At 40.4% G+C, this 22,358-nt stretch overlaps 1 protein-coding gene across 3 annotated transcripts in view; it reads right to left on the bottom strand.

Annotated features, from left to right (window-relative positions):
• znf292b (zinc finger protein 292b) overlaps positions 1 to 19,849 on the bottom strand; it is a 33,578-nt gene extending 13,729 nt beyond the window's left edge. The window contains exons 1-6 of one of the 3 annotated variants that reach the window (XM_084559853.1): positions 19,548 to 19,849; positions 8,462 to 8,616; positions 8,229 to 8,307; positions 6,985 to 7,120; positions 5,504 to 5,706; positions 3,744 to 3,880 (exon numbers count right to left, since the gene is read on the bottom strand). In XM_084559853.1, the coding sequence (XP_084415979.1) occupies positions 3,744 to 3,880; positions 5,504 to 5,706; positions 6,985 to 7,120; positions 8,229 to 8,307; positions 8,462 to 8,616; positions 19,548 to 19,715 (878 nt within the window). In that variant the 5' untranslated portion in view covers positions 19,716 to 19,849. The remainder of the gene's footprint in view (positions 1 to 3,743; positions 3,881 to 5,503; positions 5,707 to 6,984; positions 7,121 to 8,228; positions 8,308 to 8,461; positions 8,617 to 19,547) is intronic. The other 2 variants (XM_084559852.1, XM_084559854.1) reach the window with 2 other exon arrangements.
• Between the last annotated feature and the right edge of the window lie 2,509 nt (positions 19,850 to 22,358).

The following is a 22,358-nucleotide window of genomic DNA, read 5'->3' on the forward strand; positions in this document are numbered from 1 at the left end:
TACTGTGTTTTTATTAGTGACATCAGCGATTAGTCTGTGTCGACTTGACTTTCATCATACGAGTTGATGAAAGTTTTCATCATATAATAGCAAAGAAAATCGGACCATCACTGCCTGGATGGACTAGCAAAGAAAATCGGACCATCACTGCCTGGATGGACTATCATAATTAATGGTGTCCGAGTCTGTTGTTGAGTTTCCCTCCTAACCAGCTTTCTCTTTTCTCATAGAAGAAAGTTTATGTCATAATCTGCTATAGACTGCTATAGATGCAGAATATTAAAAACACTGGTGTATCCACCAATGACACTAAGTAGGCTTTAACAATGGAACGTGCTGATTTTGTGCTTAATTATTTGCTTTGTTGGTTCATATGGACTCAGTGGGCCTCATCCATGAACTGCATGTCTCATTTTCATTGATTATACTTAATGGCCTTCACTTGCATTTATTTATTTGTAATTATCATCACTAGCATTGTCATGTATTTGTGAAAATATGGATGACAGTTGAGGATGAAATTATTAGCCCCCCTATGAAATTTAAAATTTATTCAAGATTTTCCCAAGTGCTTTTTTAGTAGAGCATGGAATTTTCAACATAGCATTTCTAAACATACTAGTTTTCTTTAGAGAGCATAAATTACTTCAATTTGCACACAATAACAGAATTGTTCAAAAAAATAAAAAATGACCACGGTCAATATTATTAGCCCCCTTAATAACTGACCATTTTATTTAGCCATAGCACAAACCACTGTTGTGCAATGATGTGCTTTGACTTTGTAATGCTCAAAGCTTGTAAAATCAAGTTAAAATTAAGAGTTATCTCCCAATTTACACACAGTATAAATCCTCCAGTAAGGGTTTTGGCTGGCACTTGAGGAAACATCATGCCAAAAACAAAAGAAATCAGTTTAGAATTGTGAAAGAGAATTGCTGATGCTCACAAAGCAGGAGAAGGATACACAAAGTTATCACAGCGTTTCTATGTGTCAAGAAGTGGAGTGAGAACCATCATCAAGAAATTAAAAGAGAGCCACATTGTACGGAACAAGCCTGGCAGAGGTAGGAAGTGAAAAATTTCAAAGACCCTGGAAAGAAAACTTGTGAGAGATGTGTCTAAAGACCCCAGAACAACCGCCAAGACACTAGGGAATGACTTAGCCTTGTCGGGAATTGTAGTCTCAAAGAAGACAGTAACTAGAGTTCTGCACAGGAATGGACTGCGAGGTTGCAGACCAAGAAAAACTCCACTTCTGCAGAAGAGACCTCAAAGGCAGACTGAAGTATGCTAAGGACAACCTGGAAAAAGATGATGCATACTGGAAGCATGTCCTTTGGTCAGATGAGACGAAACTAGAGCTCTTTGGCCACAGAGACATTGCTTATGTTTGGAGAAAGAAGGGTGAGGTGTATAACCCACAGAACGCCATCCCCACAGTGAAACACGGTGGTGGGAGTATTATCCTGTGGGGATGCTTTAGTGCATCTGGAACTGGGAATCTGGTCATGGTGGAAGGAATCATGAAGAAAGAAGGATATGTGAAGATTTTGAAAGAAAAATGTCAAGCAGTCAGCAGCAAAACCGGGTCTGGGTTAGGGCTGAACGATATGGACAAAATTTCATATCTCGATAGTTATGCCAGATATCTCGATATCGAGTGTCTGAACCATATTTAAAGCACTCTTTCTAGACTGTGTACACAGGTACCATATCTTTTGCAATGTGGTATGTTATAGTGTCTGTAATGTGTTTATGTCTAGTGGACGTCGACTCTACTGAACGCATCAGCAATCAAACTTTGATTGGGTTTCCTTTGGGATGACTGAGAAGCCCCCGGTGTTTCTCTCATTGCAATACACTCTTCGTTGCAATTTTCGCCAAGCACAACCTGCACGACACCTCACTCTGGTTTACATCATCCTTTTTAAATCCAAAATACCTCCAAATAATGGAGGATGATTTATGTTTTGGCACCAAATCAGATTCTGCACTAGAGGGTGACACGGTAATCAACTGTCGCTCCCCTCCCATCCTACAAAAATTCTCCCGTCATATCCCGATCACGTGACTGCCCCCCAAAAAAATCCTGTCCCGCAAAATCACGAGACTCCCAAATCCCGTCCCGCTGCCTGTGTTGTTGTCTAAAGTTGGGCGCACTCACCGAATTGCAGCGTCATTTTTTAATTTAATCTCCGGCTCCGTCCCGCTCCGTTGATTATTTTCTCTATCCCGTCACTATCACGTTACCAACAGTGAAACTGACTCCCATACAGAGGGACTCCCGCGAGAATAGCGGGACCCGGGAGTTTGTTTTTAATTTCCCTGTGGTGTATGGAGTGTGTGCGTCTCCCTCACTCCCGCTCGTATGTTTGTCATTGGTCTATATCGTTGCTTTTTCGATATTAATATCTTGAATGTTCATATCTAGATATAGATACGATAACGATGTATCGTTCAGCCCTAGTCTGGGTCATCGCTTTGTCTTCCAACACGACAACAACCCAAAACACACGTCACTCCTGGTGAAGAACTACCTCCAGAAGACCAAAGTGAATGTTATTGAATGGCCTGCACAATGCCCTGACTTGAATCCCGTAGAAAATCTGTGGGGCGAACTAAAGACCAAGGTCCATGCCAGAATGCCATCAAATCTGGAAGAGCTTCAGAGATTTGCCAAAGAAGAATGGGCTGGTATTCCTCAGGAGACGTGTCAGGGACTTGTTGAAAACTACAACAAACGACTGCAGGCTGTTATCCAGCAAAAAGGATACACAATTGACAATTAACATCAGGGGGGCTAATAATTTTGACCCTGGTAATTTTTGGTTTTTGTGAAATAATTTCATTTCTGTGTGGAAAGTAAAATAATGTAAGCATCCAAAATAAAAGGAGGATGTTTGAAAGACCTGTGTTAAAAATTATTTGTTCTGTTTAACAGCACTTGGGAAATATTTTCAAAAGAATCAAATTTCCATAGGGGGGCTAATAATTTCGCCCTCATCTGTATGTATCTTGGTTTACGACAGATTCCGACATGTCTTCAGGTGGTTCATCGATCAGTGTGGATTTGGTTACCACTGTCTGTCAGCCCACTGCTCCAACTGTACACACTACTGTGTGAACAAATGGATGGGTCAAACAGCAGGAACTGAAATTTCAATTAAGGGTTGTCCCGCAATGGGGATAGCGGGACAACAACATATTAGTATATAGTTTATTGGAGTGTTTCCAAAACACAGGCAAAAGTGCCTGGCACATACATCCAATTTAAGAGCAAACTTGTTTCGTCAACATAAGCAGGTGGTTAAGAACAGAATTAGCTTTGGCTGCTATTGGTTTCAGCGAGAAAGGAGAAAAAAAAAAATCATGAATAAGGCCCAATAAACTTATGAAGACTTAATTCTTCACTATACTTGAACAATCGTTTTTCCAGTATGGCACGTACTAAGGTTTCTTGACATCAGCAACTACTATCTTCACAAGACCACTTATGACAAGATGAATAATGTATAATACAATACAAAAATAATTATTATAATTATATTATTCAAGTATATGCACAATAGTATTTGTATGAAAAACATACAGCGGTTTGTCACATTAACATGTGTTGATTCTGGGACAAGTAGAATCCAAATATTATTAGTTTTTTCCCCTGTCAATGATTATTCTTTTCCTCTCCCTAGAAAACAAGGAAAATCTATGTAGGAACAATGATATGGTTTGTATTTTCTTACCAAGCACAGTATGTATCTCCTTGGAGAAGTTGTCGAGTCAGGAAAGCTGAGCACAAGCTGAAAGCTGCCGTATCATCTCCATCTGACTCCAGGTTGCAAATCATCTCTAATGCATCACGACAGTCCTCCTTTGAAAGCTGTGTAGACACATTCCATGGATCACAGAAAAGACTAGAAAGTGGATACAACATATCACCAATGCAAGTACTGTTGTTTTATATGTATTCCGTTTTAAACGTTGGAAATGGGGGCCAGTTTGGGAATAATAAAGAAACTATCTAAACTATCTATCTAGGGCAGTACTTCTCAAATAGTTGAGGTGTCGGGGAAGACTGACTGAGCAGTCTTGTTTAAATGTTACAAATTGAGTTAATAAACTGACCTTGGAAATTGTTTTAAACTGTTGCAGATGTTATCCCAGCTCATTTTATTAATCTCTTTCAATATCAGGTAATTGTATGCAGAATGCGGGTGCCAGCAACTCATACAGTGGTAGGTACAGAAAAATAAATAAATTTTATCAGGTTTTCAGTAGAGTTTCAGTTCGGGTGGGGCGTAAAAAAATGTCTGTCCCCTGGGGGAGCATGACAGAAAATAATTGAGAAGCACTGCTCCAGGGGCCATTTCTGGAAAGGATTTTGCGATGCGTCAGCCCTCCCCTATTTGGATCAAATAAAAACAATAATTGGGGACACTGCTGTCCTGGTCAAACTAACCCCGTTTTGCCACTCAGGAACTCCTGATGGCTCTTATTTCACTCATTTCATAGACTCATCTTACTTAACCATTTGTTTGTGTGTAAGCGGCTGTGTGCATGTGTATCTAGTTATTTACCACATAAGTCATACTACTAAGAAATATTTTAATGAGACCCATCATTGTAATATTATTATAGGTCTTACATATTATTCTAGATATTACCATTATCACCGCATGTATTACTATGATTATCATTTTTCTGATTAGTGTTGTGACATTTCTTCCAGGGCTGCACGACTCATCGACGTCACTGATGACATAGACTATGTAAATACATAGATTTGCATAGAATACGTTGACGCGTTGCAATATTTCCTAAAAAAGTCCTTACTCAAACATCAAGAGACAAAATTCATGCTAACTGCGATGCTAATATACATACCATCTACAACTCCTTTTTCTATTTGGTTGTAAATAACAATAAACTCCTCGGCGGTTACACCGGTCTGTAAGTACGCTGCTAAACAGCAAGTCTGCGACAAGTCAGCCGTGTTGAGTTTCTCTGTGTACTTCACACAAAGGCCAGTAGAACATGTTGAAGTTAATAAATGCTGAACAACCGTTACTTTTACTGAAATCAGTGCAACACGGAAAACAGAGAACACATCGGAGCAAACGGTTTGGAGAATTTGCTGTGCTTGTCCAGCCCATGAGAGACGCGAACGAGTGAATGCAGTCCTTTGGTTTAATAATGAAAGGTACAGCAGTGCCAGTGGTGAGTAAATGCTGCCGCATATAAAACAAATGAGTGATATATATATTGTATCAACAAGGTTCAATTGTTAGTGGTACTTTTCCTTTGCCACAGTTGCTTGTCAGAATTTTAAAGAGAATAATAAATAGTGAGTATTGTCCGTTTGTGATTCAACCGATGCAATGCAAAGTAGTAATAGGTGTGATTACATCTTCTATGCATAAGAAAACTATGCACATTTTTTTCTTGTGTATGTTAATAATATATAAATTCAAGTCAATATACTCAGCTATGCAACTATACTTACCTCATCCATAAGCTGATTCTGTTCTGCGGAGTTACAAAGGCAAACAAGGTACATCTGCTTGAAAGGTCCCTGTCCTTGCAAGGCAGGAGATTCAGAACACGTCTTTGCCAACAGTGCAGCCTTCCCCATCTGCTTTTCCTTCATGAGCTGCTTCACTCTCATCTCCAGCAGAACCAGCCCCTCCTGCACTAGAAACTCCTCAACTGACACCAGTGGCAAAATACAGTGATATTTTGTTAACATTTTGTGAACAGTTTAATGTTTTTATTTCTAAAAACGGCAGTGAACTATATAGGTTTTTGAACTGTAAATAAAGAAGAACCTGACAGTTACACCGTTGCTCCTTACCCTACGCCACTGTCATTTTCATGAAAAACGATAGTGGCGTAGGATGAGGAGCAAAGCTGTAACTTCCATATAGAAGTGATGCATGACTATACACTAAACTTAAGGACACCGGCCTAATGACGGTCTGACTGATTAAATTTCTTTTTCTTTTTTTTTTTGTGTTTTTACCACCACAATTTCTCAGCCAGCATGTAATGTGCTAGTGTGTTTTTAGATGATTATTGAGGGCTCTTGCAGCCAGCATTAGCAAATTCCTTAACCCATTTAGGCCTAAAGACTCTTCTGTAAACCCCCTCTCAAAATCTGAGGTTTTTCAAAATATGTCAACGATTACTAAAACCTTAATTTCTCATGCTCTGTAGCAGATAAAAACATGAGATAAAAAGCATTTGACAGCTTACTTCTTTGGCTTTCAACTTGACTGACTTGCTAGGGCATAATCTTCAAATGCATTTTTTTTTAAAAATCAATAAACACCAAACATTTTTAAAATTTTGAAATTCAGTAAAGATCTATTTTTTCAATTACTTCGTCAATATCACTTCCTTCACTTGAGTCAGCCATGACGGATCGCTAGCACGGTGTTTAAAATTTTCGACCAAAACATACTCCACGTGTAGGCTTATTTCGACCAATCACAAAGCGTTTTATTAGTCACATGAGTTTAAAAAAAATCCCTAAGCATCTCTGTCACTCTGAGAATATTTCAGCCAATCACAGTGCATAATTGGCCATGTGCCTCGAAAAAGACGACAACGCTCAAAATGACACAGACGCGTTTGCCGGCCTTAATGGTAAACACGCACAGATGCGTGATCCGGTCTGAATGGGTTAAACTACAAGTAAACTGGAAGTGTGAAAGAAGAGATTTAGCCTCCTCCTCTTAACACTTTCACAATTTACAGTCTGATTTACTTTTCTCATAGTCCAAACTGCTGACAGTTCTCCTCTGCTAATCTGGCAACCAACATCAGGTCAATGTAAGGTATCTGTTGCATCGAAAAAGTTTGTATCACAAGCCCAACACCAGACTCCATAGTGGTAAACGTGGATCCCTACTTTTCTGAAAATAAAACCGTGTAGTCTGAAAGTCTGAAACCAAAACTCTGGAAAAAAACAACCCTAGAATTCACCTTGTTCTGTTTGTGGGTTCTCACTGGACAGAAGCCCTTGCAGGATCCTGTTAGTCCAAATACCATTGTACTGGCACATAGCAGACAACGGGGACAGCTGAGCGATTCCATTCTCCCGAAATTTGCTGCGAGCAACCTGTACTCAACAAAAAATTTCAAGACCACCGAGTCAGACAGGTTAAGTAGCTTTTCATTCAACATTTAAAATGCTCAAACATAAAATGAACATTTTGAAAGCTGACATATTTCAACCAGGATTACAAGCTTACGCCAGGTCAACAAAGTTGTTAATGGGGGCCTTTGGGTCTTATGCGTTGAGAAGAGGGGCCACTTTGGATCAGGCCTGTTTCAGTGCATCTCACAGAAACTTGATCAGTTTGGGATCTAGTGAATTTGGAGGCCAGATCAGCACCTTGTGCTGTTTTTGTGTGTGTCTATGAGAGACTGCATCCTGCTGGGGATGGCTGCTGCCATCAGGAAATGTGTCATTGCTATAGGGTGACGGTGTCTGGTCTCGTTTTTGTGGGTGGCACATGTCTAAGTAACATCCACACGATTGCAATGTCCAAACGTTTCTCAGTAGAACATTGCATTGTCACAAGATGGTCAATGTTATTTACTTCTCCTGTCAAGGGTTTTAATGTTGTGGTTGATCATTGTATCATAGCCTGGCTAAGACTGGACTCCATTCTTATTCTTTTGACACCTACCCTGGCATTGTTGCAAACCACCCCGAAGCGATTGCTGCCACCTAAGATCCCATATAGTCTGTCATACATATACCCTTTTACTTAAATGGTATACCCTGATGCCTTTGGCCTCTTTCAGCAGGATAACGTGCCCTGCCACAAAGCAAAAATCATCCAGGAATGGTTTGAGAAGCACAACAAGTTTGAAGTGTTGACTAGGCCTCCAAATACCCCAGATCTCAATCCAATTGAGTATCTATGGGATGTGCTGGACGAACAAGTCCAATCTATGCAGGCCCCACCTTGCAACTTACAAGACTTAAAGGATATGCTGCTAACTTGGTGCCAGATACCACAGCACACCTTTAGGGGTCTAGTGGAGTCCATGCCTCGACGACTCTGAGCTGTTTTGGCAGCAAAAGGGGGGACCAATACAATATTAGGAAGGTGGTCATAATGTTAATCCTGATCGGTGTACATAAAACAAACATACAGCTGGGACAAAACTTTTAGTTTTCCGCATCCACACTTTATCTTGTGAATTCTCATGTTTACCTGCACTGAAGACTTGAATTGTTTCCATAAGCGATCTGGAACATCTACCTTCAGTGAGAGCAAAAGCTCCAGAAAACTCCTGAAAAATGAGCGTTGAATTAACAAAAACATGATGCTGCACTTCTGAAGACACAACAGGAATATTCAACAATCTAACTTAGTAATCAATTATTTATTATAGTGAGAAACAATGCAGCTCTTCTGCAATTAGAAACATCTTACATTGTACTTACAATGAGAGCCTCTCAGCCACAAGTGAAACATTTTCACACTGCGGGGAGAGGTATGGAGAGGCCTGGGCATAACTCAGCAGGGCGACTATATATACTTCAACCAGTGGCCAAGGGTCTTCTTCTATCTTCCAACGGCCTGCATACTCCAACAGCGTCTTCAGAGGAAACCACAGTCATTGACATTTTATCAATTATATGAATAAAAGTTTCCATTTCTCTCTGATGAAAATCAAAAGCTTGGATTAGATATTAAGCTAATACAGTTATACACCTTTAAAGGTGACATAGAATGATTGAACGGGGTATTTATCCTTGATCTGTGATGTGACATGCAGACAACAAAATTTTGGTTGAGTCTGTAATGCCTTAGAAGCTTCCTAAAAACCTCTCTCAGAAAGCTATATTAGGGTGGGGGATTTTAAACGCGTGGTTTTGCACCTATTTGGCGCCCCTTCGGGCTTAACTGGCAACCTCATTATGAAATGCAAGCACTTGACGCTGATTGGCTGCATTTGCTGCCACTCAAGAGAGCCGAAGTCCCGCCCCTCTACTTACCGAAGGGAGTTTTGGTCGGTTCTGTACGCGCCAGCATGCGGGACTTGTAGTTCGTTTAATTACGTATTTTCCATAGCGTTTTACTTAACTATCTTGCGACAAACTGTGACATTCTTGACATGTAAAATCATTTTTTATTCTGAAAAACAACATATGTATAATCCAAGGCACAAGTCGATCGGGACCAGAAAATAATTTATCTTTCGCCATAGACTGCCGTTCACAAACGAAGTAGCAGTCTGTGGTTGAATGTAGTTGGAATCCGATTATAAATGAACAGCAGCCACGCATCTCGTGCATTTCTTTCGTTGGGAATGTAATGGAAAGTTTGCACACCGCTTGCACAGCCTGGAAGAGCACACCTCGGAACGCGACTCGCCATTTCGCCTTGAACTCCGCAAGCACTGCTGCAATGTACTTCCCGTTGGAGGCGAGAGGGCGGATGTATGCAAATTATTTTGAAGGGGAGGGAATTGAATGAGAGTGGGGGGGCAGTGAGATACATGTTACGTAATATGTATCCGTTGTTCAGATTGGGCCATTTTCTGGCTGACATTTCTAAAGGAGGAATTTCTATGAAACGGAGATGTTCAGAATGTCTAGCACTTTTCGTATGTTCGTGAATGCGGGCAGACTACCGTTATTCAACTAAGACAAGGTAAAAACGTTTTTTCATTCTCTGTCACCTTTAAGTAGATATGAAGCAGTCAATCAAATAAACTGGATTTTCTAAATGGAGTTCCACTTATATCAACAATATATAACACACTGCCGATGATGTCAGCACATAAAAAGAAAACTGCCGTTATATTTTTTGCCGCAATCTTGCCCCACTATACCCTGTGACGTCACAGGGTTGGTTGGCTTGGCAAAGTCCAACAGCAGTAGACAGTGATAAAGTTAGTGAGATAGACAGAGATAGCGATAGAAGGATAGTGAAAGACAGATAGTAACATAGTTTTAGTCAGATACTGAAAGATACATTTATGGAAAGATATAGATTATGAAAGACCAAGATAGAGAAAAACAAATAGCAAAGAACAGTGAACGATATAGACAGAGGAGCAACAGGATCATCAGAAGACACAAGTGAGGTCACAACTGCATCGTTCCCCGATGTCATACTGGGTTAAAGGACGAACAAGTCCATATACAACAATTTGTTATCATAACATAAATGTGAAAACACTGGGGATCAGTGTTTACACATGTACACATGTTTTCTACACATCATGTTGTATTAGTCAGTCAATGTGGATCAACAGTTACTTTCACTGAAGTCACTGCAGCACAGACAACAGAAAAAACATCTAGGTCCTATAGAACTGCTTCATGGAGCAGTTGTCAATGGTAACTTTCAAAGATTATTATGTCACATCCTGTTTTTACAGTGTCAAATAACTAACTAAAACAAAACTTCCCTGAAAAATTGACACTTCATCATACATTTGCATTATATTAACTACCTAAAATGACACTAACATGGAGCAACACTATGCCGCAGCCAGCAACCACAGGGCTCTTCAAATGCTTTGACCTTACTTTTGAGGAACTGTCAAGGCAGTGTTTCTCCCTACCATTACATTGTCATTAAAAGAAACACATGACATATCTAGAGTCATTAATCCACTGGTTTCCAAACTGAGGGAACAGTGAACAACATCCCCACACACACAGCGCAAATCAAATGGCAAGTCTGTTACAGCTGTAACAGGCGACACAACCACCACAACAACGGCACAAAACGAAGTAAAGGGGGGTAATTATACGTCTTAATAGATGCCACTAATTGACCTTTGGCTAAGCCCCGCCCCCCTTAGTTACTGTTGCTACGTCCGACATTCTCTTCTGGGCTGTGGTTTTCTGGTTATCTATAAGGCTCTGGTATCAATATCAAGGAGCAACACTGTTCATGCAAAGCTGGGTACGTCTCTATTCAAGTCTATAATCGTTATTACGAAGCAAACGGACTAACGTTACGCACGTATAACGTTGTATTTCTTCAGCGTGTGCTAGCGTATCAACAACTATGCAACTTAAGCTGTAACGGTGATGTTTTGGTTAGCTCCACAGGGTTTTACGCGCACATCATTGGGCTTATCCATACCCTGGATGCTGGATATATACCGACAGTATAGCCTGCCGAGACCGAAAATATGAGACGCCTGCGTTAAAGTCAATGGAGCGCTGTGGAAAAAGTGTCGGACCCCTGTGGGAGCTCTCTTGGCTGTGATTGGTCAATCGACATTCTAGGGCGGGGCTTAGCCAAAGGTCAATTATGATGCTACTATTAAAAACTTTTTTTATACAGTACAGTCCCTGACAAAAGTCTTGTCACTTATCCATTTTGTAGAAACAACAGTTTATAACCTGACTTTTAATTAATCCATTGGTTTTAGAAATGGCTCATATGAAAGCTAAAACCCTCCCAAATTATGTTTGATATACTAAAATAAATTTGCTTCACTGAAGAAAGATTGATCATTTAATGAACACAGAAAGGTCAGATTTTGGCAAGACAAAAGTCTTGTCGCCTACAGAAAGTAATGTGAAAATTGAACAAATCATTTACTTCAAATACAAAAATATGATGCATAACATCAGTGAATTAAGTACTGGTGCTGTGAGATCCATATTTAATATCTTGTATGACTTCCATGAGCTTGAAGGACTGCATCCATGCGGTTCGACAATGATTCATACAATTTATTGATGAAGTCATCAGGAATAGCAAAGAAAGCAGTCTTACATGCCTCCCAGAGTTCATCAAGATGCTTTGGTTTCGTCTTCCATGCTTCCTCTTTCATTCTTCCCCAGACCTGCTCAATGATGTTCATGTCTGGTGACTGGGCTGGCCAGTCCTGGAGCACCTTGATCTTCTTCGCCTTGAGGAACTTTGATGTAGAGATGGAAGTATGCGATGGAGCACCATCCTGCTGCAAAATTTGACCCCTTTTATGGTTGGGAATGTAAGAGGTAGCTAATACTTCTTGATATTTTACGCTATTGATATTGCCTTCCACCCTGCAGATCTCTCGCACACCCCCATACTGGATGTAATGATTTTTCCGAAGGTGGATTTCTCAGATGAATCTTCGGTTGAATTACATCACAGCCGCCACAAATATTGCAGGAGACCTACTGGAGCTCGCATGGATCCGAGATTCACCCAGAAAACAGTTAAATTTGGTGGCGGAAAAATCATGGTCTGGGGTTACATCCAGTATGGGGGTGTGCGAGAGATTTGCAGGGTGGAAGGCAATATCAATAGCGTAAAATATCAAGAAGTATTAGCTACCTCTTACATTCCCAACCATAAAAGGGGTCAAATTTTGCAGCAGGATGGTGCTCCATCGCATACTTCCATCTCTACATCAAAGTTCCTCAAGGCGAAGAAGATCAAGGTGCTCCAGGACTGGCCAGCCCAGTCACCAGACATGAACATCATTGAGCATGTCTGGGGAAGAATGAAAGAGGAAGCATGGAAGACGAAACCAAAGCATCTTGATGAACTCTGGGAGGCATGTAAGACTGCTTTCTTTGCTATTCCTGATGACTTCATCAATAAATTGTATGAATCATTGTCGAACCGCATGGATGCAGTCCTTCAAGCTCATGGAAGTCATACAAGATATTAAATATGGATCTCACAGCACCAGTACTTAATTCACTGATGTTATGCATCATATTTTTGTATTTGAAGTAAATGATTTGTTCAATTTTCACATTACTTTCTGTAGGCGACAAGACTTTTGTCTTGCCAAAATCTGACCTTTCTGTGTTCATTAAATGATCAATCTTTCTTCAGTGAAGCAAATTTATTTTAGTATATCAAACATAATTTGGGAGGGTTTTAGCTTTCATATGAGCCATTTCTAAAACCAATGGATTAATTAAAAGTCAGGTTATAAACTGTTGTTTCTACAAAATGGATAAGTGACAAGACTTTTGTCAGGGACTGTATATGAAATGTCTGCCAGTAAAATAAGGTCATGCGTTTTTATCAGTCCTTCATTACCGCAATAAATGAAGATTTTGGATTTAATGACAAATAGTAGCAGCCTGTGCAGTTCACCTGTTCATCTATAGCAGTGCTTCTCAATTATTTTCTTTTACGCCCCCCCCGCCGCAGGAAGAAGAAAACATTTCGCGCCCCCCCGGCTTTCCGCCGCGTCTATAAATAGTATCATTTGTCTATAAAATTGATATAAGTACACCTCTGCATAACATTGTATCCTTATTAACTAGGGATGTCCGATATTAACTTTTTGCCGATATCCGATATGCCGATATTGTCCAAACACACAATTTCCGATTCCGATATCAACCGATACCGATATACAGTATGGAGCCGTTTTTCCCCCAAAACTATTTTTAGGTCACATCACATATCTCCTGTCGTGGAATTAACACATCACCTACTTTCATAGGTGAAATTAACATTGTCTGTACAAAATAAGAACACTCCTTCAACTTAAGGTATGGAAACGTGCCATATTTATTTTCAACATTTTGTCTCAAACAACAGCTCTTCCTGAGATCATCCTGACAATGCCCATTACAACTAGGACAAATCTGACTTCTTCACAAATTGTAAACAACATTGTACCTGCCCTGTACAACTTTGTGCAGCATTTAATGTTAACAAAAATAACATGTAGTGTAGGACAGCCTAATATATTGAAAACTGCTCATTTCTATGAGGTACAAACAACACTTCAGGAATGAGGTAATGTGCAAACAAAGGAAAGTTGCGTTGTTTTTTTCAGTGCGTCCTTTCCTAGTTGTTTTGCATTACTTTGCCGCACAAACGCTTCGTGTACCTCGGGATGGTTCTTCCTGATGTGAGCAATTAAATTTGAAGTGTTGAAGGACGAAGCCTTGGCCCCTCCTCGCTTGATAAGCGCCTTGCAATCATTACAAATTGCAGTTTTGTTATCCGCAGGTGAAACTTTAAAAAAATTCCAGACCAAGGACATTTTCTGTAGCAATGAGCGAGTAAGCCTGTTAGCCACCACAAGCCACACACTGTTGTTGTTATTTTGCCTACAGGTGCGGTTTGATGATGTAATCAATTGCGCGCCGGTAAACGTCTGAGGACCCCACAAGCGATTCCAGCATATTTGCCGAAATCCAAGCTTTTCATTAACGGGCTTTCATTATCGGAGAAAAAACCGATACCGATTCTTACCAATATTACATAATTATGCTAATATCGGGCCGATAATATCGGACGACCGATATTATCGGACATCCCTATTATTAACCCCTTCATGCCTAGTGTCGCGAATTCGCGACGCACTGTTTCCGCTCAGACTGCACATTCACATTCAAAAAATTCCTAGGAACCTTTTGCAAGCACTAGTTTCTCATAGGACCAGTCGGAGTGGTAAGCAAAAACACAAATAATTAATTTCTTTATATAATTGAAAAATCTATTCAGGTGTTAAGGTGTTAACATTAAAGAATAGCGCTAGCCAAGCGCTACATACGCTTCGTCATATTTCCTCGTCTTAGCTTTCGGGAGACTTTCGGTTGTCTCATTATCTCTGTCTCTCTCTGCCTTTCTTTTCATCCCTGTAAAATATTTTTCCATGGTGATTCTTGAGGGTTTGTTCACTGCACTTCATATTTCCCGCTCTGTGCTGTGTGTGCGCATGCTCGCTGCAAAAAAACAAAAAACAAAACATACACCAAAGGGCCAATACTCCAAAGAGCCAATACTCCCTGCGCACACTCTGACAATGCGAGCGCCACTGCCACCTACTGTAGTAGATGTGCAATTACACTTTATTCTAGTACGGCAAAAAAAGGCATGTTCCCCGGGGCGCACCCCCGGCATCGCACCATGCATTTGAGAAGCACTGATCTATAGGAATACTGAAATCATTCCCGCTCATTTTTATACCTCTTCTTCAGTCGATATAAATAGGAAGCTTCTAATGCTACGTGACTTTTCCGTGCCGTTTTCTCCGTCAGGTTAAATTCAGTACAGATCAGGTGAGCAACTGATGACACAGTGATGTCACCAGGCAGTCATTGACGCTGTACCATCACTGCACATAAAAGTTCTGCCAATCCAGGCCGTTCTCAGTAAAGTATTAAGTATTAAAGTAAGTATTAAATTTTGCCTAAAGTTTTAGTCACCGTTGTTGAAAGCGAAGCAGGAAGTAGCAGCAAACGCGACAGGCAAAAAAGACAAAGCGCCAACCAGCACTTGGCTGGCGTTTCTACAGGGCGAGCCAGACTGATGAGTGCACAAGTATAAATCGCGGGGATTTCCAGAAATTGTTTAAAACAATAAATTATTTTTAATGAATAATTAATTTTTTATGATAAATAGCATATATTCATGAATGTCCATATGTATATTCAGCCTCCTTACCATCTCAACCCTCAATTTACACTAGTTGGTTATTTCAACTTCTGGTTAGCTACTTAAAGGGGAACTACCATTTTTTACAACCTGGACCTTATTTCTGGCATAAAATACGATCGTTTACTGACCCGTATAACTTTTGTGTCATTTGTAGTCATTATATTTAGATATTTAGATCCGCATATATCCATATAGTGGGAGTGACTGGGGCACCGAAACACAGCCACTAAATAACACATTATCTGCCACGAAACTCGTTAATTTCACCAATATTCTGTTATGACACGCTAGTGCTATTCCCTGTTGAGTCCGGAGTTACCTGTTATCTATTCGCGGACTTGCAGCGGTTTGTTGTTCTTTGGCCAGCTGTTCTGCTCTCTGCCTCTGCATCCTCCTTTCAATGAGCTCCTCATACGTATAGATTAGATTATACTTTATTTATCCCACAACGGGGAAATTCACCCGTTACAGTAGCAGAAAGTGTAATATACACCACGGAATTTGAAAAATAGAAAGGCAGAAACACAATAACAAGGAAAAATTCAACAATCAACAAATAAGACACAAATATACAAACAGTACTGTATACAGTATACTCTGGCTGAAAAGGGTAAGGACCTCCATCATAAACAAAGCCGCCCTCCACAACCTCAGAATCGGAAAAATATTCAGCCATGTTGCAAAAAACTAGCAGTAGCAAATTACAGGTAAATAAACTGGCCGCCGCAGGTGTGCGCAGCGCTCAGAGATGACATCATCCAGGTCAGAAGTTAGTAGGTCAATCTACAGACCCCGGATGATGATGACAGGTACCTCCAGACTCAACGGGGAATAGCATTAGCGTATCATAACAAAATATTGGTGAAATTAATGAGTTTCGTGGCAGATAATGCGTTATTTAGAGGCTGCGTTGCGGTGCCCCAGTCACTCCCACTATATGGATATACACGAATCTAAATATCTCCCAAACGACTACAAATGACACAAAAGTTATATGGGTAAGTAAACGATTGTGTTTTATGCCAGAAATAAGGTCTGAGCTGTGATTGGTCTGCTTGGTTGTTACGCCTTTCTGCTTTAGTAGTTCCGGCTGCTTCTCCATCTCCACAATTTTCAAGTTGACTGTTTAGGAAAAATGATCGAACACATCGAGGAGAGGCTAACTGAGGAGGTTTGAAGAAACAAACATTAGTATGACTCATGTAGGGGTGGGCGATATGGACAAAAAATAATATCTCGATATTTTTGGCGATTTTAACGATAACGATAATTAGACGATATCCAATAAAATGTGTTTTTAAAAGTCTGAGTTACTTAATCACTGATAATAATAATGGGCACAATGTTGAATGAAAACAGTTCTTATTTATTCTCTTTAACATGCAAGTATTCAAGTAAAAACAATTCAGACAAAATACCAATTGAACTAGTGTAAGAACATTGACCTCTGAGTAAACATGACTTTTATTAGACCTTATAGCAATTAAAGAGAGTAAAATCAACGTCTATCATTTATTTTGAAGTTTCATTTCCGTCATGACCGTGGATAACCTCGTTCACTTTAAAGTAGCGGCTGCACGCTAGCTAACACCCGTTAGCTTCCAAGCTAGCGCTAGCTGACACAACATGGAGCGAGCCAGGGGCGGAGTGGGGCACTAAAATCCACCAGTAAAATTCTGACCACACCTTGTTCTCGGGAGAGGCCTGTGATAACGGCCGGGCCTCGGGATGCAAACAGCTCAGCTGACAAAAAGCAGTCGGGAGACAGCGGTGCGCCCTGCCGCTCCACTCCCCTCACTCACATTCCCCGCGGTAACCATACCTGCGAGAGAGATGATGACGTGTAGGCCCACTACAGCAATCACGTGATGCCCTGCTGCAGCCAAGGGCTTCTGCTGCACGCACCTCTGAATGTGTGGAGTTTTAATGCGTGTCTTGGACTGTTTTTTTCGGACTAATTTAAATACTCGATAATGTGAATTTGCATATCGTTAGCACAACAATCACGATATTATCGCAGACGATATATATCGCCCACCCCTAGACTCATGTTCAGCAAAAGTTTTAGTCACCACTGTTGAAAGTGAAACAGGAAGTGGAAAGTGAAGCACGAAGTAGAAACAAAAATTAACCCGACTAGCAAAAAAGACACAGCGCCAACTACAGTACAGGGCGAGCCAGACTGATGAGCGCACAAGTATAAATGGCTCGCACCGGCGCAAGCATCAATAAGAATATTATTCACTTCATCTAAATATCAGAGCTATGAAAAACCTCAGGATTTTACCTGTGGATGGACACTGTAAAAAAACTGTAGCTCAACTTAAACTGTGTCTGTGTGACAACTCATCTGTCATTCTGTGCCACTCTCTCCCGTTGAAGACGACGAGCAGGACAGACAAACAGATCATCACTAAGGAGAATATTAATGCCCATTCACATGCTTCTCAGAAAAATAGATTTTTTTTCTATACAGCACTGAAAACTATTTAGATTTAATCTTTTTGGCCAGGTATGGCCAAGTCTCTGTTTTACATGAATCCCTGTAGAGTGTTTCAGGCCCTCAGTGGTAAACAGTGGTTCTCAACCTTTTTTGGGTCCTGGACCCCCTGCATATTTTTGATTGACCCTGAGGAACCCCCAACCGATTTGGGGGGGTGGCGGTGCAATGTGATATTAACAGCAGAAACTGCATTTTAAATTGCATTATGGCATTTATTCACTCCTTGAGGCAAACATGAGCTTTCAGTTGTGTCTCAGTCAAATTTGAATAAAATAATGCTATTTCTATAAATGTCATAGGATCTTTTATAAAAGATATTTTATTTTCATGGACCCCTTGCAATTACACCATGGACCACTAGGGGTCCATTGACCCCCGGTTGAGAATCTATGCTCTACAAGATACAGTTGCTAATTCACATTTTAGTTTTTTTTTTTTTTAAAAACTAATTGAGTGTCCCAAATTTATTAGATATTTTATGTTTTTGAAAATAATAATAATCTGATCAAAAATGAGTACTACTTCATGAAAGTTAAGAAGCAATAAATGAGGCGGCTACAAAGGGTAATTTATACCTATTGGCGATTTAGCCACGGTACAGGGTTCAGCGTCTTGCTCAAGGACACTTCGGCATATGGCACATTCCGGTGATCGAACCGCTAACCTTTTGGTTCGTGGACAACCCGCTCTACCTACTGAGCCACAGCCACCCCCTGAATAAACTTTAAAGATATAAGTAGCATGATAACTGTTGAATATGTGTATGCTAGACTTAGATTTAGACGGACTTTGGTGATCCACAAGAGAAATTGCTTGGTCCCTCAAACATTATTATACAAGTAAATAACCTAACAATACCCATCGTTTCAAAAACAGAAAAGCAACGGCCCTGTTCAGGGGACAATGGCGGGTTTTCTTGTTGTATTGTTAGAACATAGGACTGAGGGAGAAAGGCGTGCCTCTTCTGCAGGCGTGCGTTTCATTCAGCACGTCCACACCAGAAATTCATCTCGGGAACTACTCGAAAATACTTCACTAGAGTGAATTGTCAACAAATTCGCTACAATTAATACACTGTAATGTTGTGCAGCAGTGTCTGTGGAATTATTTACAGCATAAGATAATAATAATACTAATAATAATACTAATAATAATACTAATAATAATAATAAAATAGAGCAAGACAAATTCGTTTTACTAGTCTTTGTGTTACGTTACTGCCAGAGACGATCAGCGAAATTATGGTCACGTGCACGTTGCCTAGCGGGCCGTGATGTACTGATGTGTAGCTGGGAATCATTTGTTGTAAACCATCTATAATAGTTAGACGTGACTGCCGAGGCTTTTATCGTCGTAACATTACGTTTGATTGCCTTTTGTAGTTCACGTCAAAGGTGTACTAGCTAGTTGAACCACCAGAAGCAACGGTTAAACGATTTGTGCGTTCTGTTTCGCTGATTTATAGCAGCTACATACACATGTATCCTACATCAAATCCTGAGCAAAACACTAATAATAACACCTTAACCTATTGACCTATAGCTCCACGATGAAAGCATACGTTTCCGAGGAGTGCAGGTACCAGGGCGTTGCATTTCTAGTTGAGCTGGCTAGCTTGTTTGCTACATATTTGAGGACAGTATACTCACCATACAAAACTCTTGGCAATACACGGTAGAGGATTGTGCCGAGGAGTCACTGACACCTTTTCTAGCCAATTCTTCTTGCAGTCCTTGTAGACGTTGTCTGAGTTTCCCAATCGTTTCACTTATGTCGTTAGCACGACTGTGCTCCTTCTCGGCCTCCTCGTCCGCCATCTTCACTCTACACTGTAGTGCGTACTACTGCGTCATTACGTAGGCAACATGTCCTAATATGCGTAGTGACGCAACAGCTGCCATGCCAGATAGGCTATCAGACCCAGACCGAGTATATGCCACAGACCGAGGGTTCTTCCTCCATTGTCTGTTCTCAAAAGTCTTACATCCTCTCGATTAATCTCGTCGCTGATTTTCTTCCGAGTAATTTTCTTAAATTCCTGTTGTTTTACTACTAAAAAGAAACATCCACAAAACATGTGGCACAGATTTGTTGTTGTAGCCTTCCACTATTTCATTTTCTCATTCAAAGAAGCGCTGGTGGTAACAAAAAATAAAACGAACACTTTGAAACACATCAGATCTTAATGGGGAAATAATCATGCTGGATATCTGTTCTGATATGGACTGGGTAATGTGTTAGGAATGAAAGGATGCAACATTGTATGATGGAAATGAAAATGGTCAGCCTACAGGGGGCTGAATTCAAACCCTGGACAGTCTGTGAAACCTCTCTAGGTGGTGCTACCAGCAGTGACACCGACACTAGCCAAATGCAAACAGACAGAAAAGATGAGGAGAGAAAACATGTCGGTGGCCTCCACCTATGAAACCATTTCTGTTATCTGGGTCATCTTATTATTGCATGAGTGTACCTGTTCTTAATTTCATTAAGAACAGCTGAAAATTATCAAATACAGTAATCTGCACATTTGTACTCAATTTTCAGTTTATCAAGGTTTGTATATCTGTCCAAAATGAGTTGAACAGTTGCAGAGCAAGAGACTAATATAATATTGATTATTTTTTTTGTCTGAGTTGCAAAAAAAAAAAAAAAAACATTTGTAGCATACAATACTTGTTTTGCATGGTAAATTCCATATACATTTCTTAAGGATGCCTAATTCACTTTACTGTTCTAGAAATATTTAGTTAGACTACTGCATACCTTTTTTACTGCGAGTCAAATATGATATGATGATAAGACCAACAGAATTTATTGGCACAAAACTGTTCAAGGCATTTCTGTCTGTTACTGCATGGTGTATTCTGAATTTCAATATCACCATTAAAATGTGCTTGGAGTATGTAACATAAATTCCTGTTAAATTACAATTCTTAAAAAAATAATTAAACAGAACCTGAGAGAACTGCATACAGCATATTCTTTAATTTTGACTGGTATGTTGGGATTCTGAAGGGATTCTGAACAATATAGTAGCACAGTAACACAGTTAGGTAACTTTGTTGTTGATTGATTTTGTTAACAGAAAAATTAAAAAGATATCAATAATTGTTATGTTGAGTTCAACTGAAAAGCTCAGGAAATTTACTGTATAAGTATTTCTGAAGCTGGAGTTCAGAGTTCTATTAATCTAAACACAGGAAGTCCATGACTGCAGAACAGATTACTTAGAGTTCAGACATAAACTTAAGTAGTAGAGTCCCAAAAGGAGGCAACGGAGACAATTAGAGCATGGCCGTGAGTGGAAGAGTGGCAAGTCTTTAAATACAACTTTAAGGAAGGAAACAGTTAGGTCTGCAGCCCAGCCTAAGGCTCAGCAGCATCTCCAGTCAGCACACCCGAGAGGAAACGAAGAAAGGAACACAACAATGCAGGCCAGCAGATGGCGACAAGACACAAAATATTATTCAAGATCCCTTTTTGAACATTTGTCTTCAAATGTAGTTGTACAACATCATATCTAACTCCATATATATACACTACTCACAATAAGTTAGGGATATTGTTATTTACATGAGTGCTTTTCCTATTTGGTCTGAATTTTAATGAAATAAGCCACACCATTTTCATTAGTTTAATATTTATTAACCCACAAATTTAGACAATAACAAGGATAGCCCCAAATAACAAAAATTGACAATGTCAGTAGTGGGTGTTTCCACCATTTGCCGCAATGACAGCTTGACAGCGACGTCTCATGCTCCTCACTAGCCTCATGATGTTGTTCTGAGGCAATGCGTTCCACTCTTCCACAAGTACACGCAGTTCTGCCAGGTCACGTGGGGGTGGGGTACGGTCATCCAGTCTCTGCTTCAGCTGGTCCCAGACGTGCTCTATGGGGTTCAGGTCAGGGGACATTGCTGGCCATACCATATGAGGCACTCCGACTTCCTGAAGTCGAGCTGTAACAATTCTGGCACGATGTGGTGGAACATTATCATCCATGAACAGAAAGTTGGGGGTGTGCTGGCAGAATTGGGGGATGATGATGGGTTCTATGATGTCTCTGAGGTAAGAATGTGCAGTGACTGAGCCATCTACAATAACCAAATCTGTTTTGCGCTGACTGGTGATGCCTACCCAGACTGTTGCACCTCCTCCACCAAAGTGAACCCTGGGGACCATGTTGACCTCGGCGTATCGCTCACCTCGCCTTCTCCAGCAACGCTGACGACCATCATTTCTGTGCAAGGTGACCCGACACTCATCAGTGAACAGGACGGTAGACCACTGCTGCATTGTCCAGGTCACATGATCTTATGCCCACTGCAAACGTTCACAGGGGTGTCTTGGTGTCAGTGGAATCACCTGCAACAGTCGTCTGGCATTCAAGCCAAAGCGGTGCCAAGTTGGTTGCGAATGGTTTGTCTGGATACCCTTGTACCCCTCACATCTCG

The sequence above is a fragment of the Chelon labrosus genome (genome assembly GCF_963514085.1).
Source record: "Chelon labrosus genome assembly, chromosome: 14".
Classification (NCBI taxonomy): domain Eukaryota; kingdom Metazoa; phylum Chordata; class Actinopteri; order Mugiliformes; family Mugilidae; genus Chelon; species Chelon labrosus.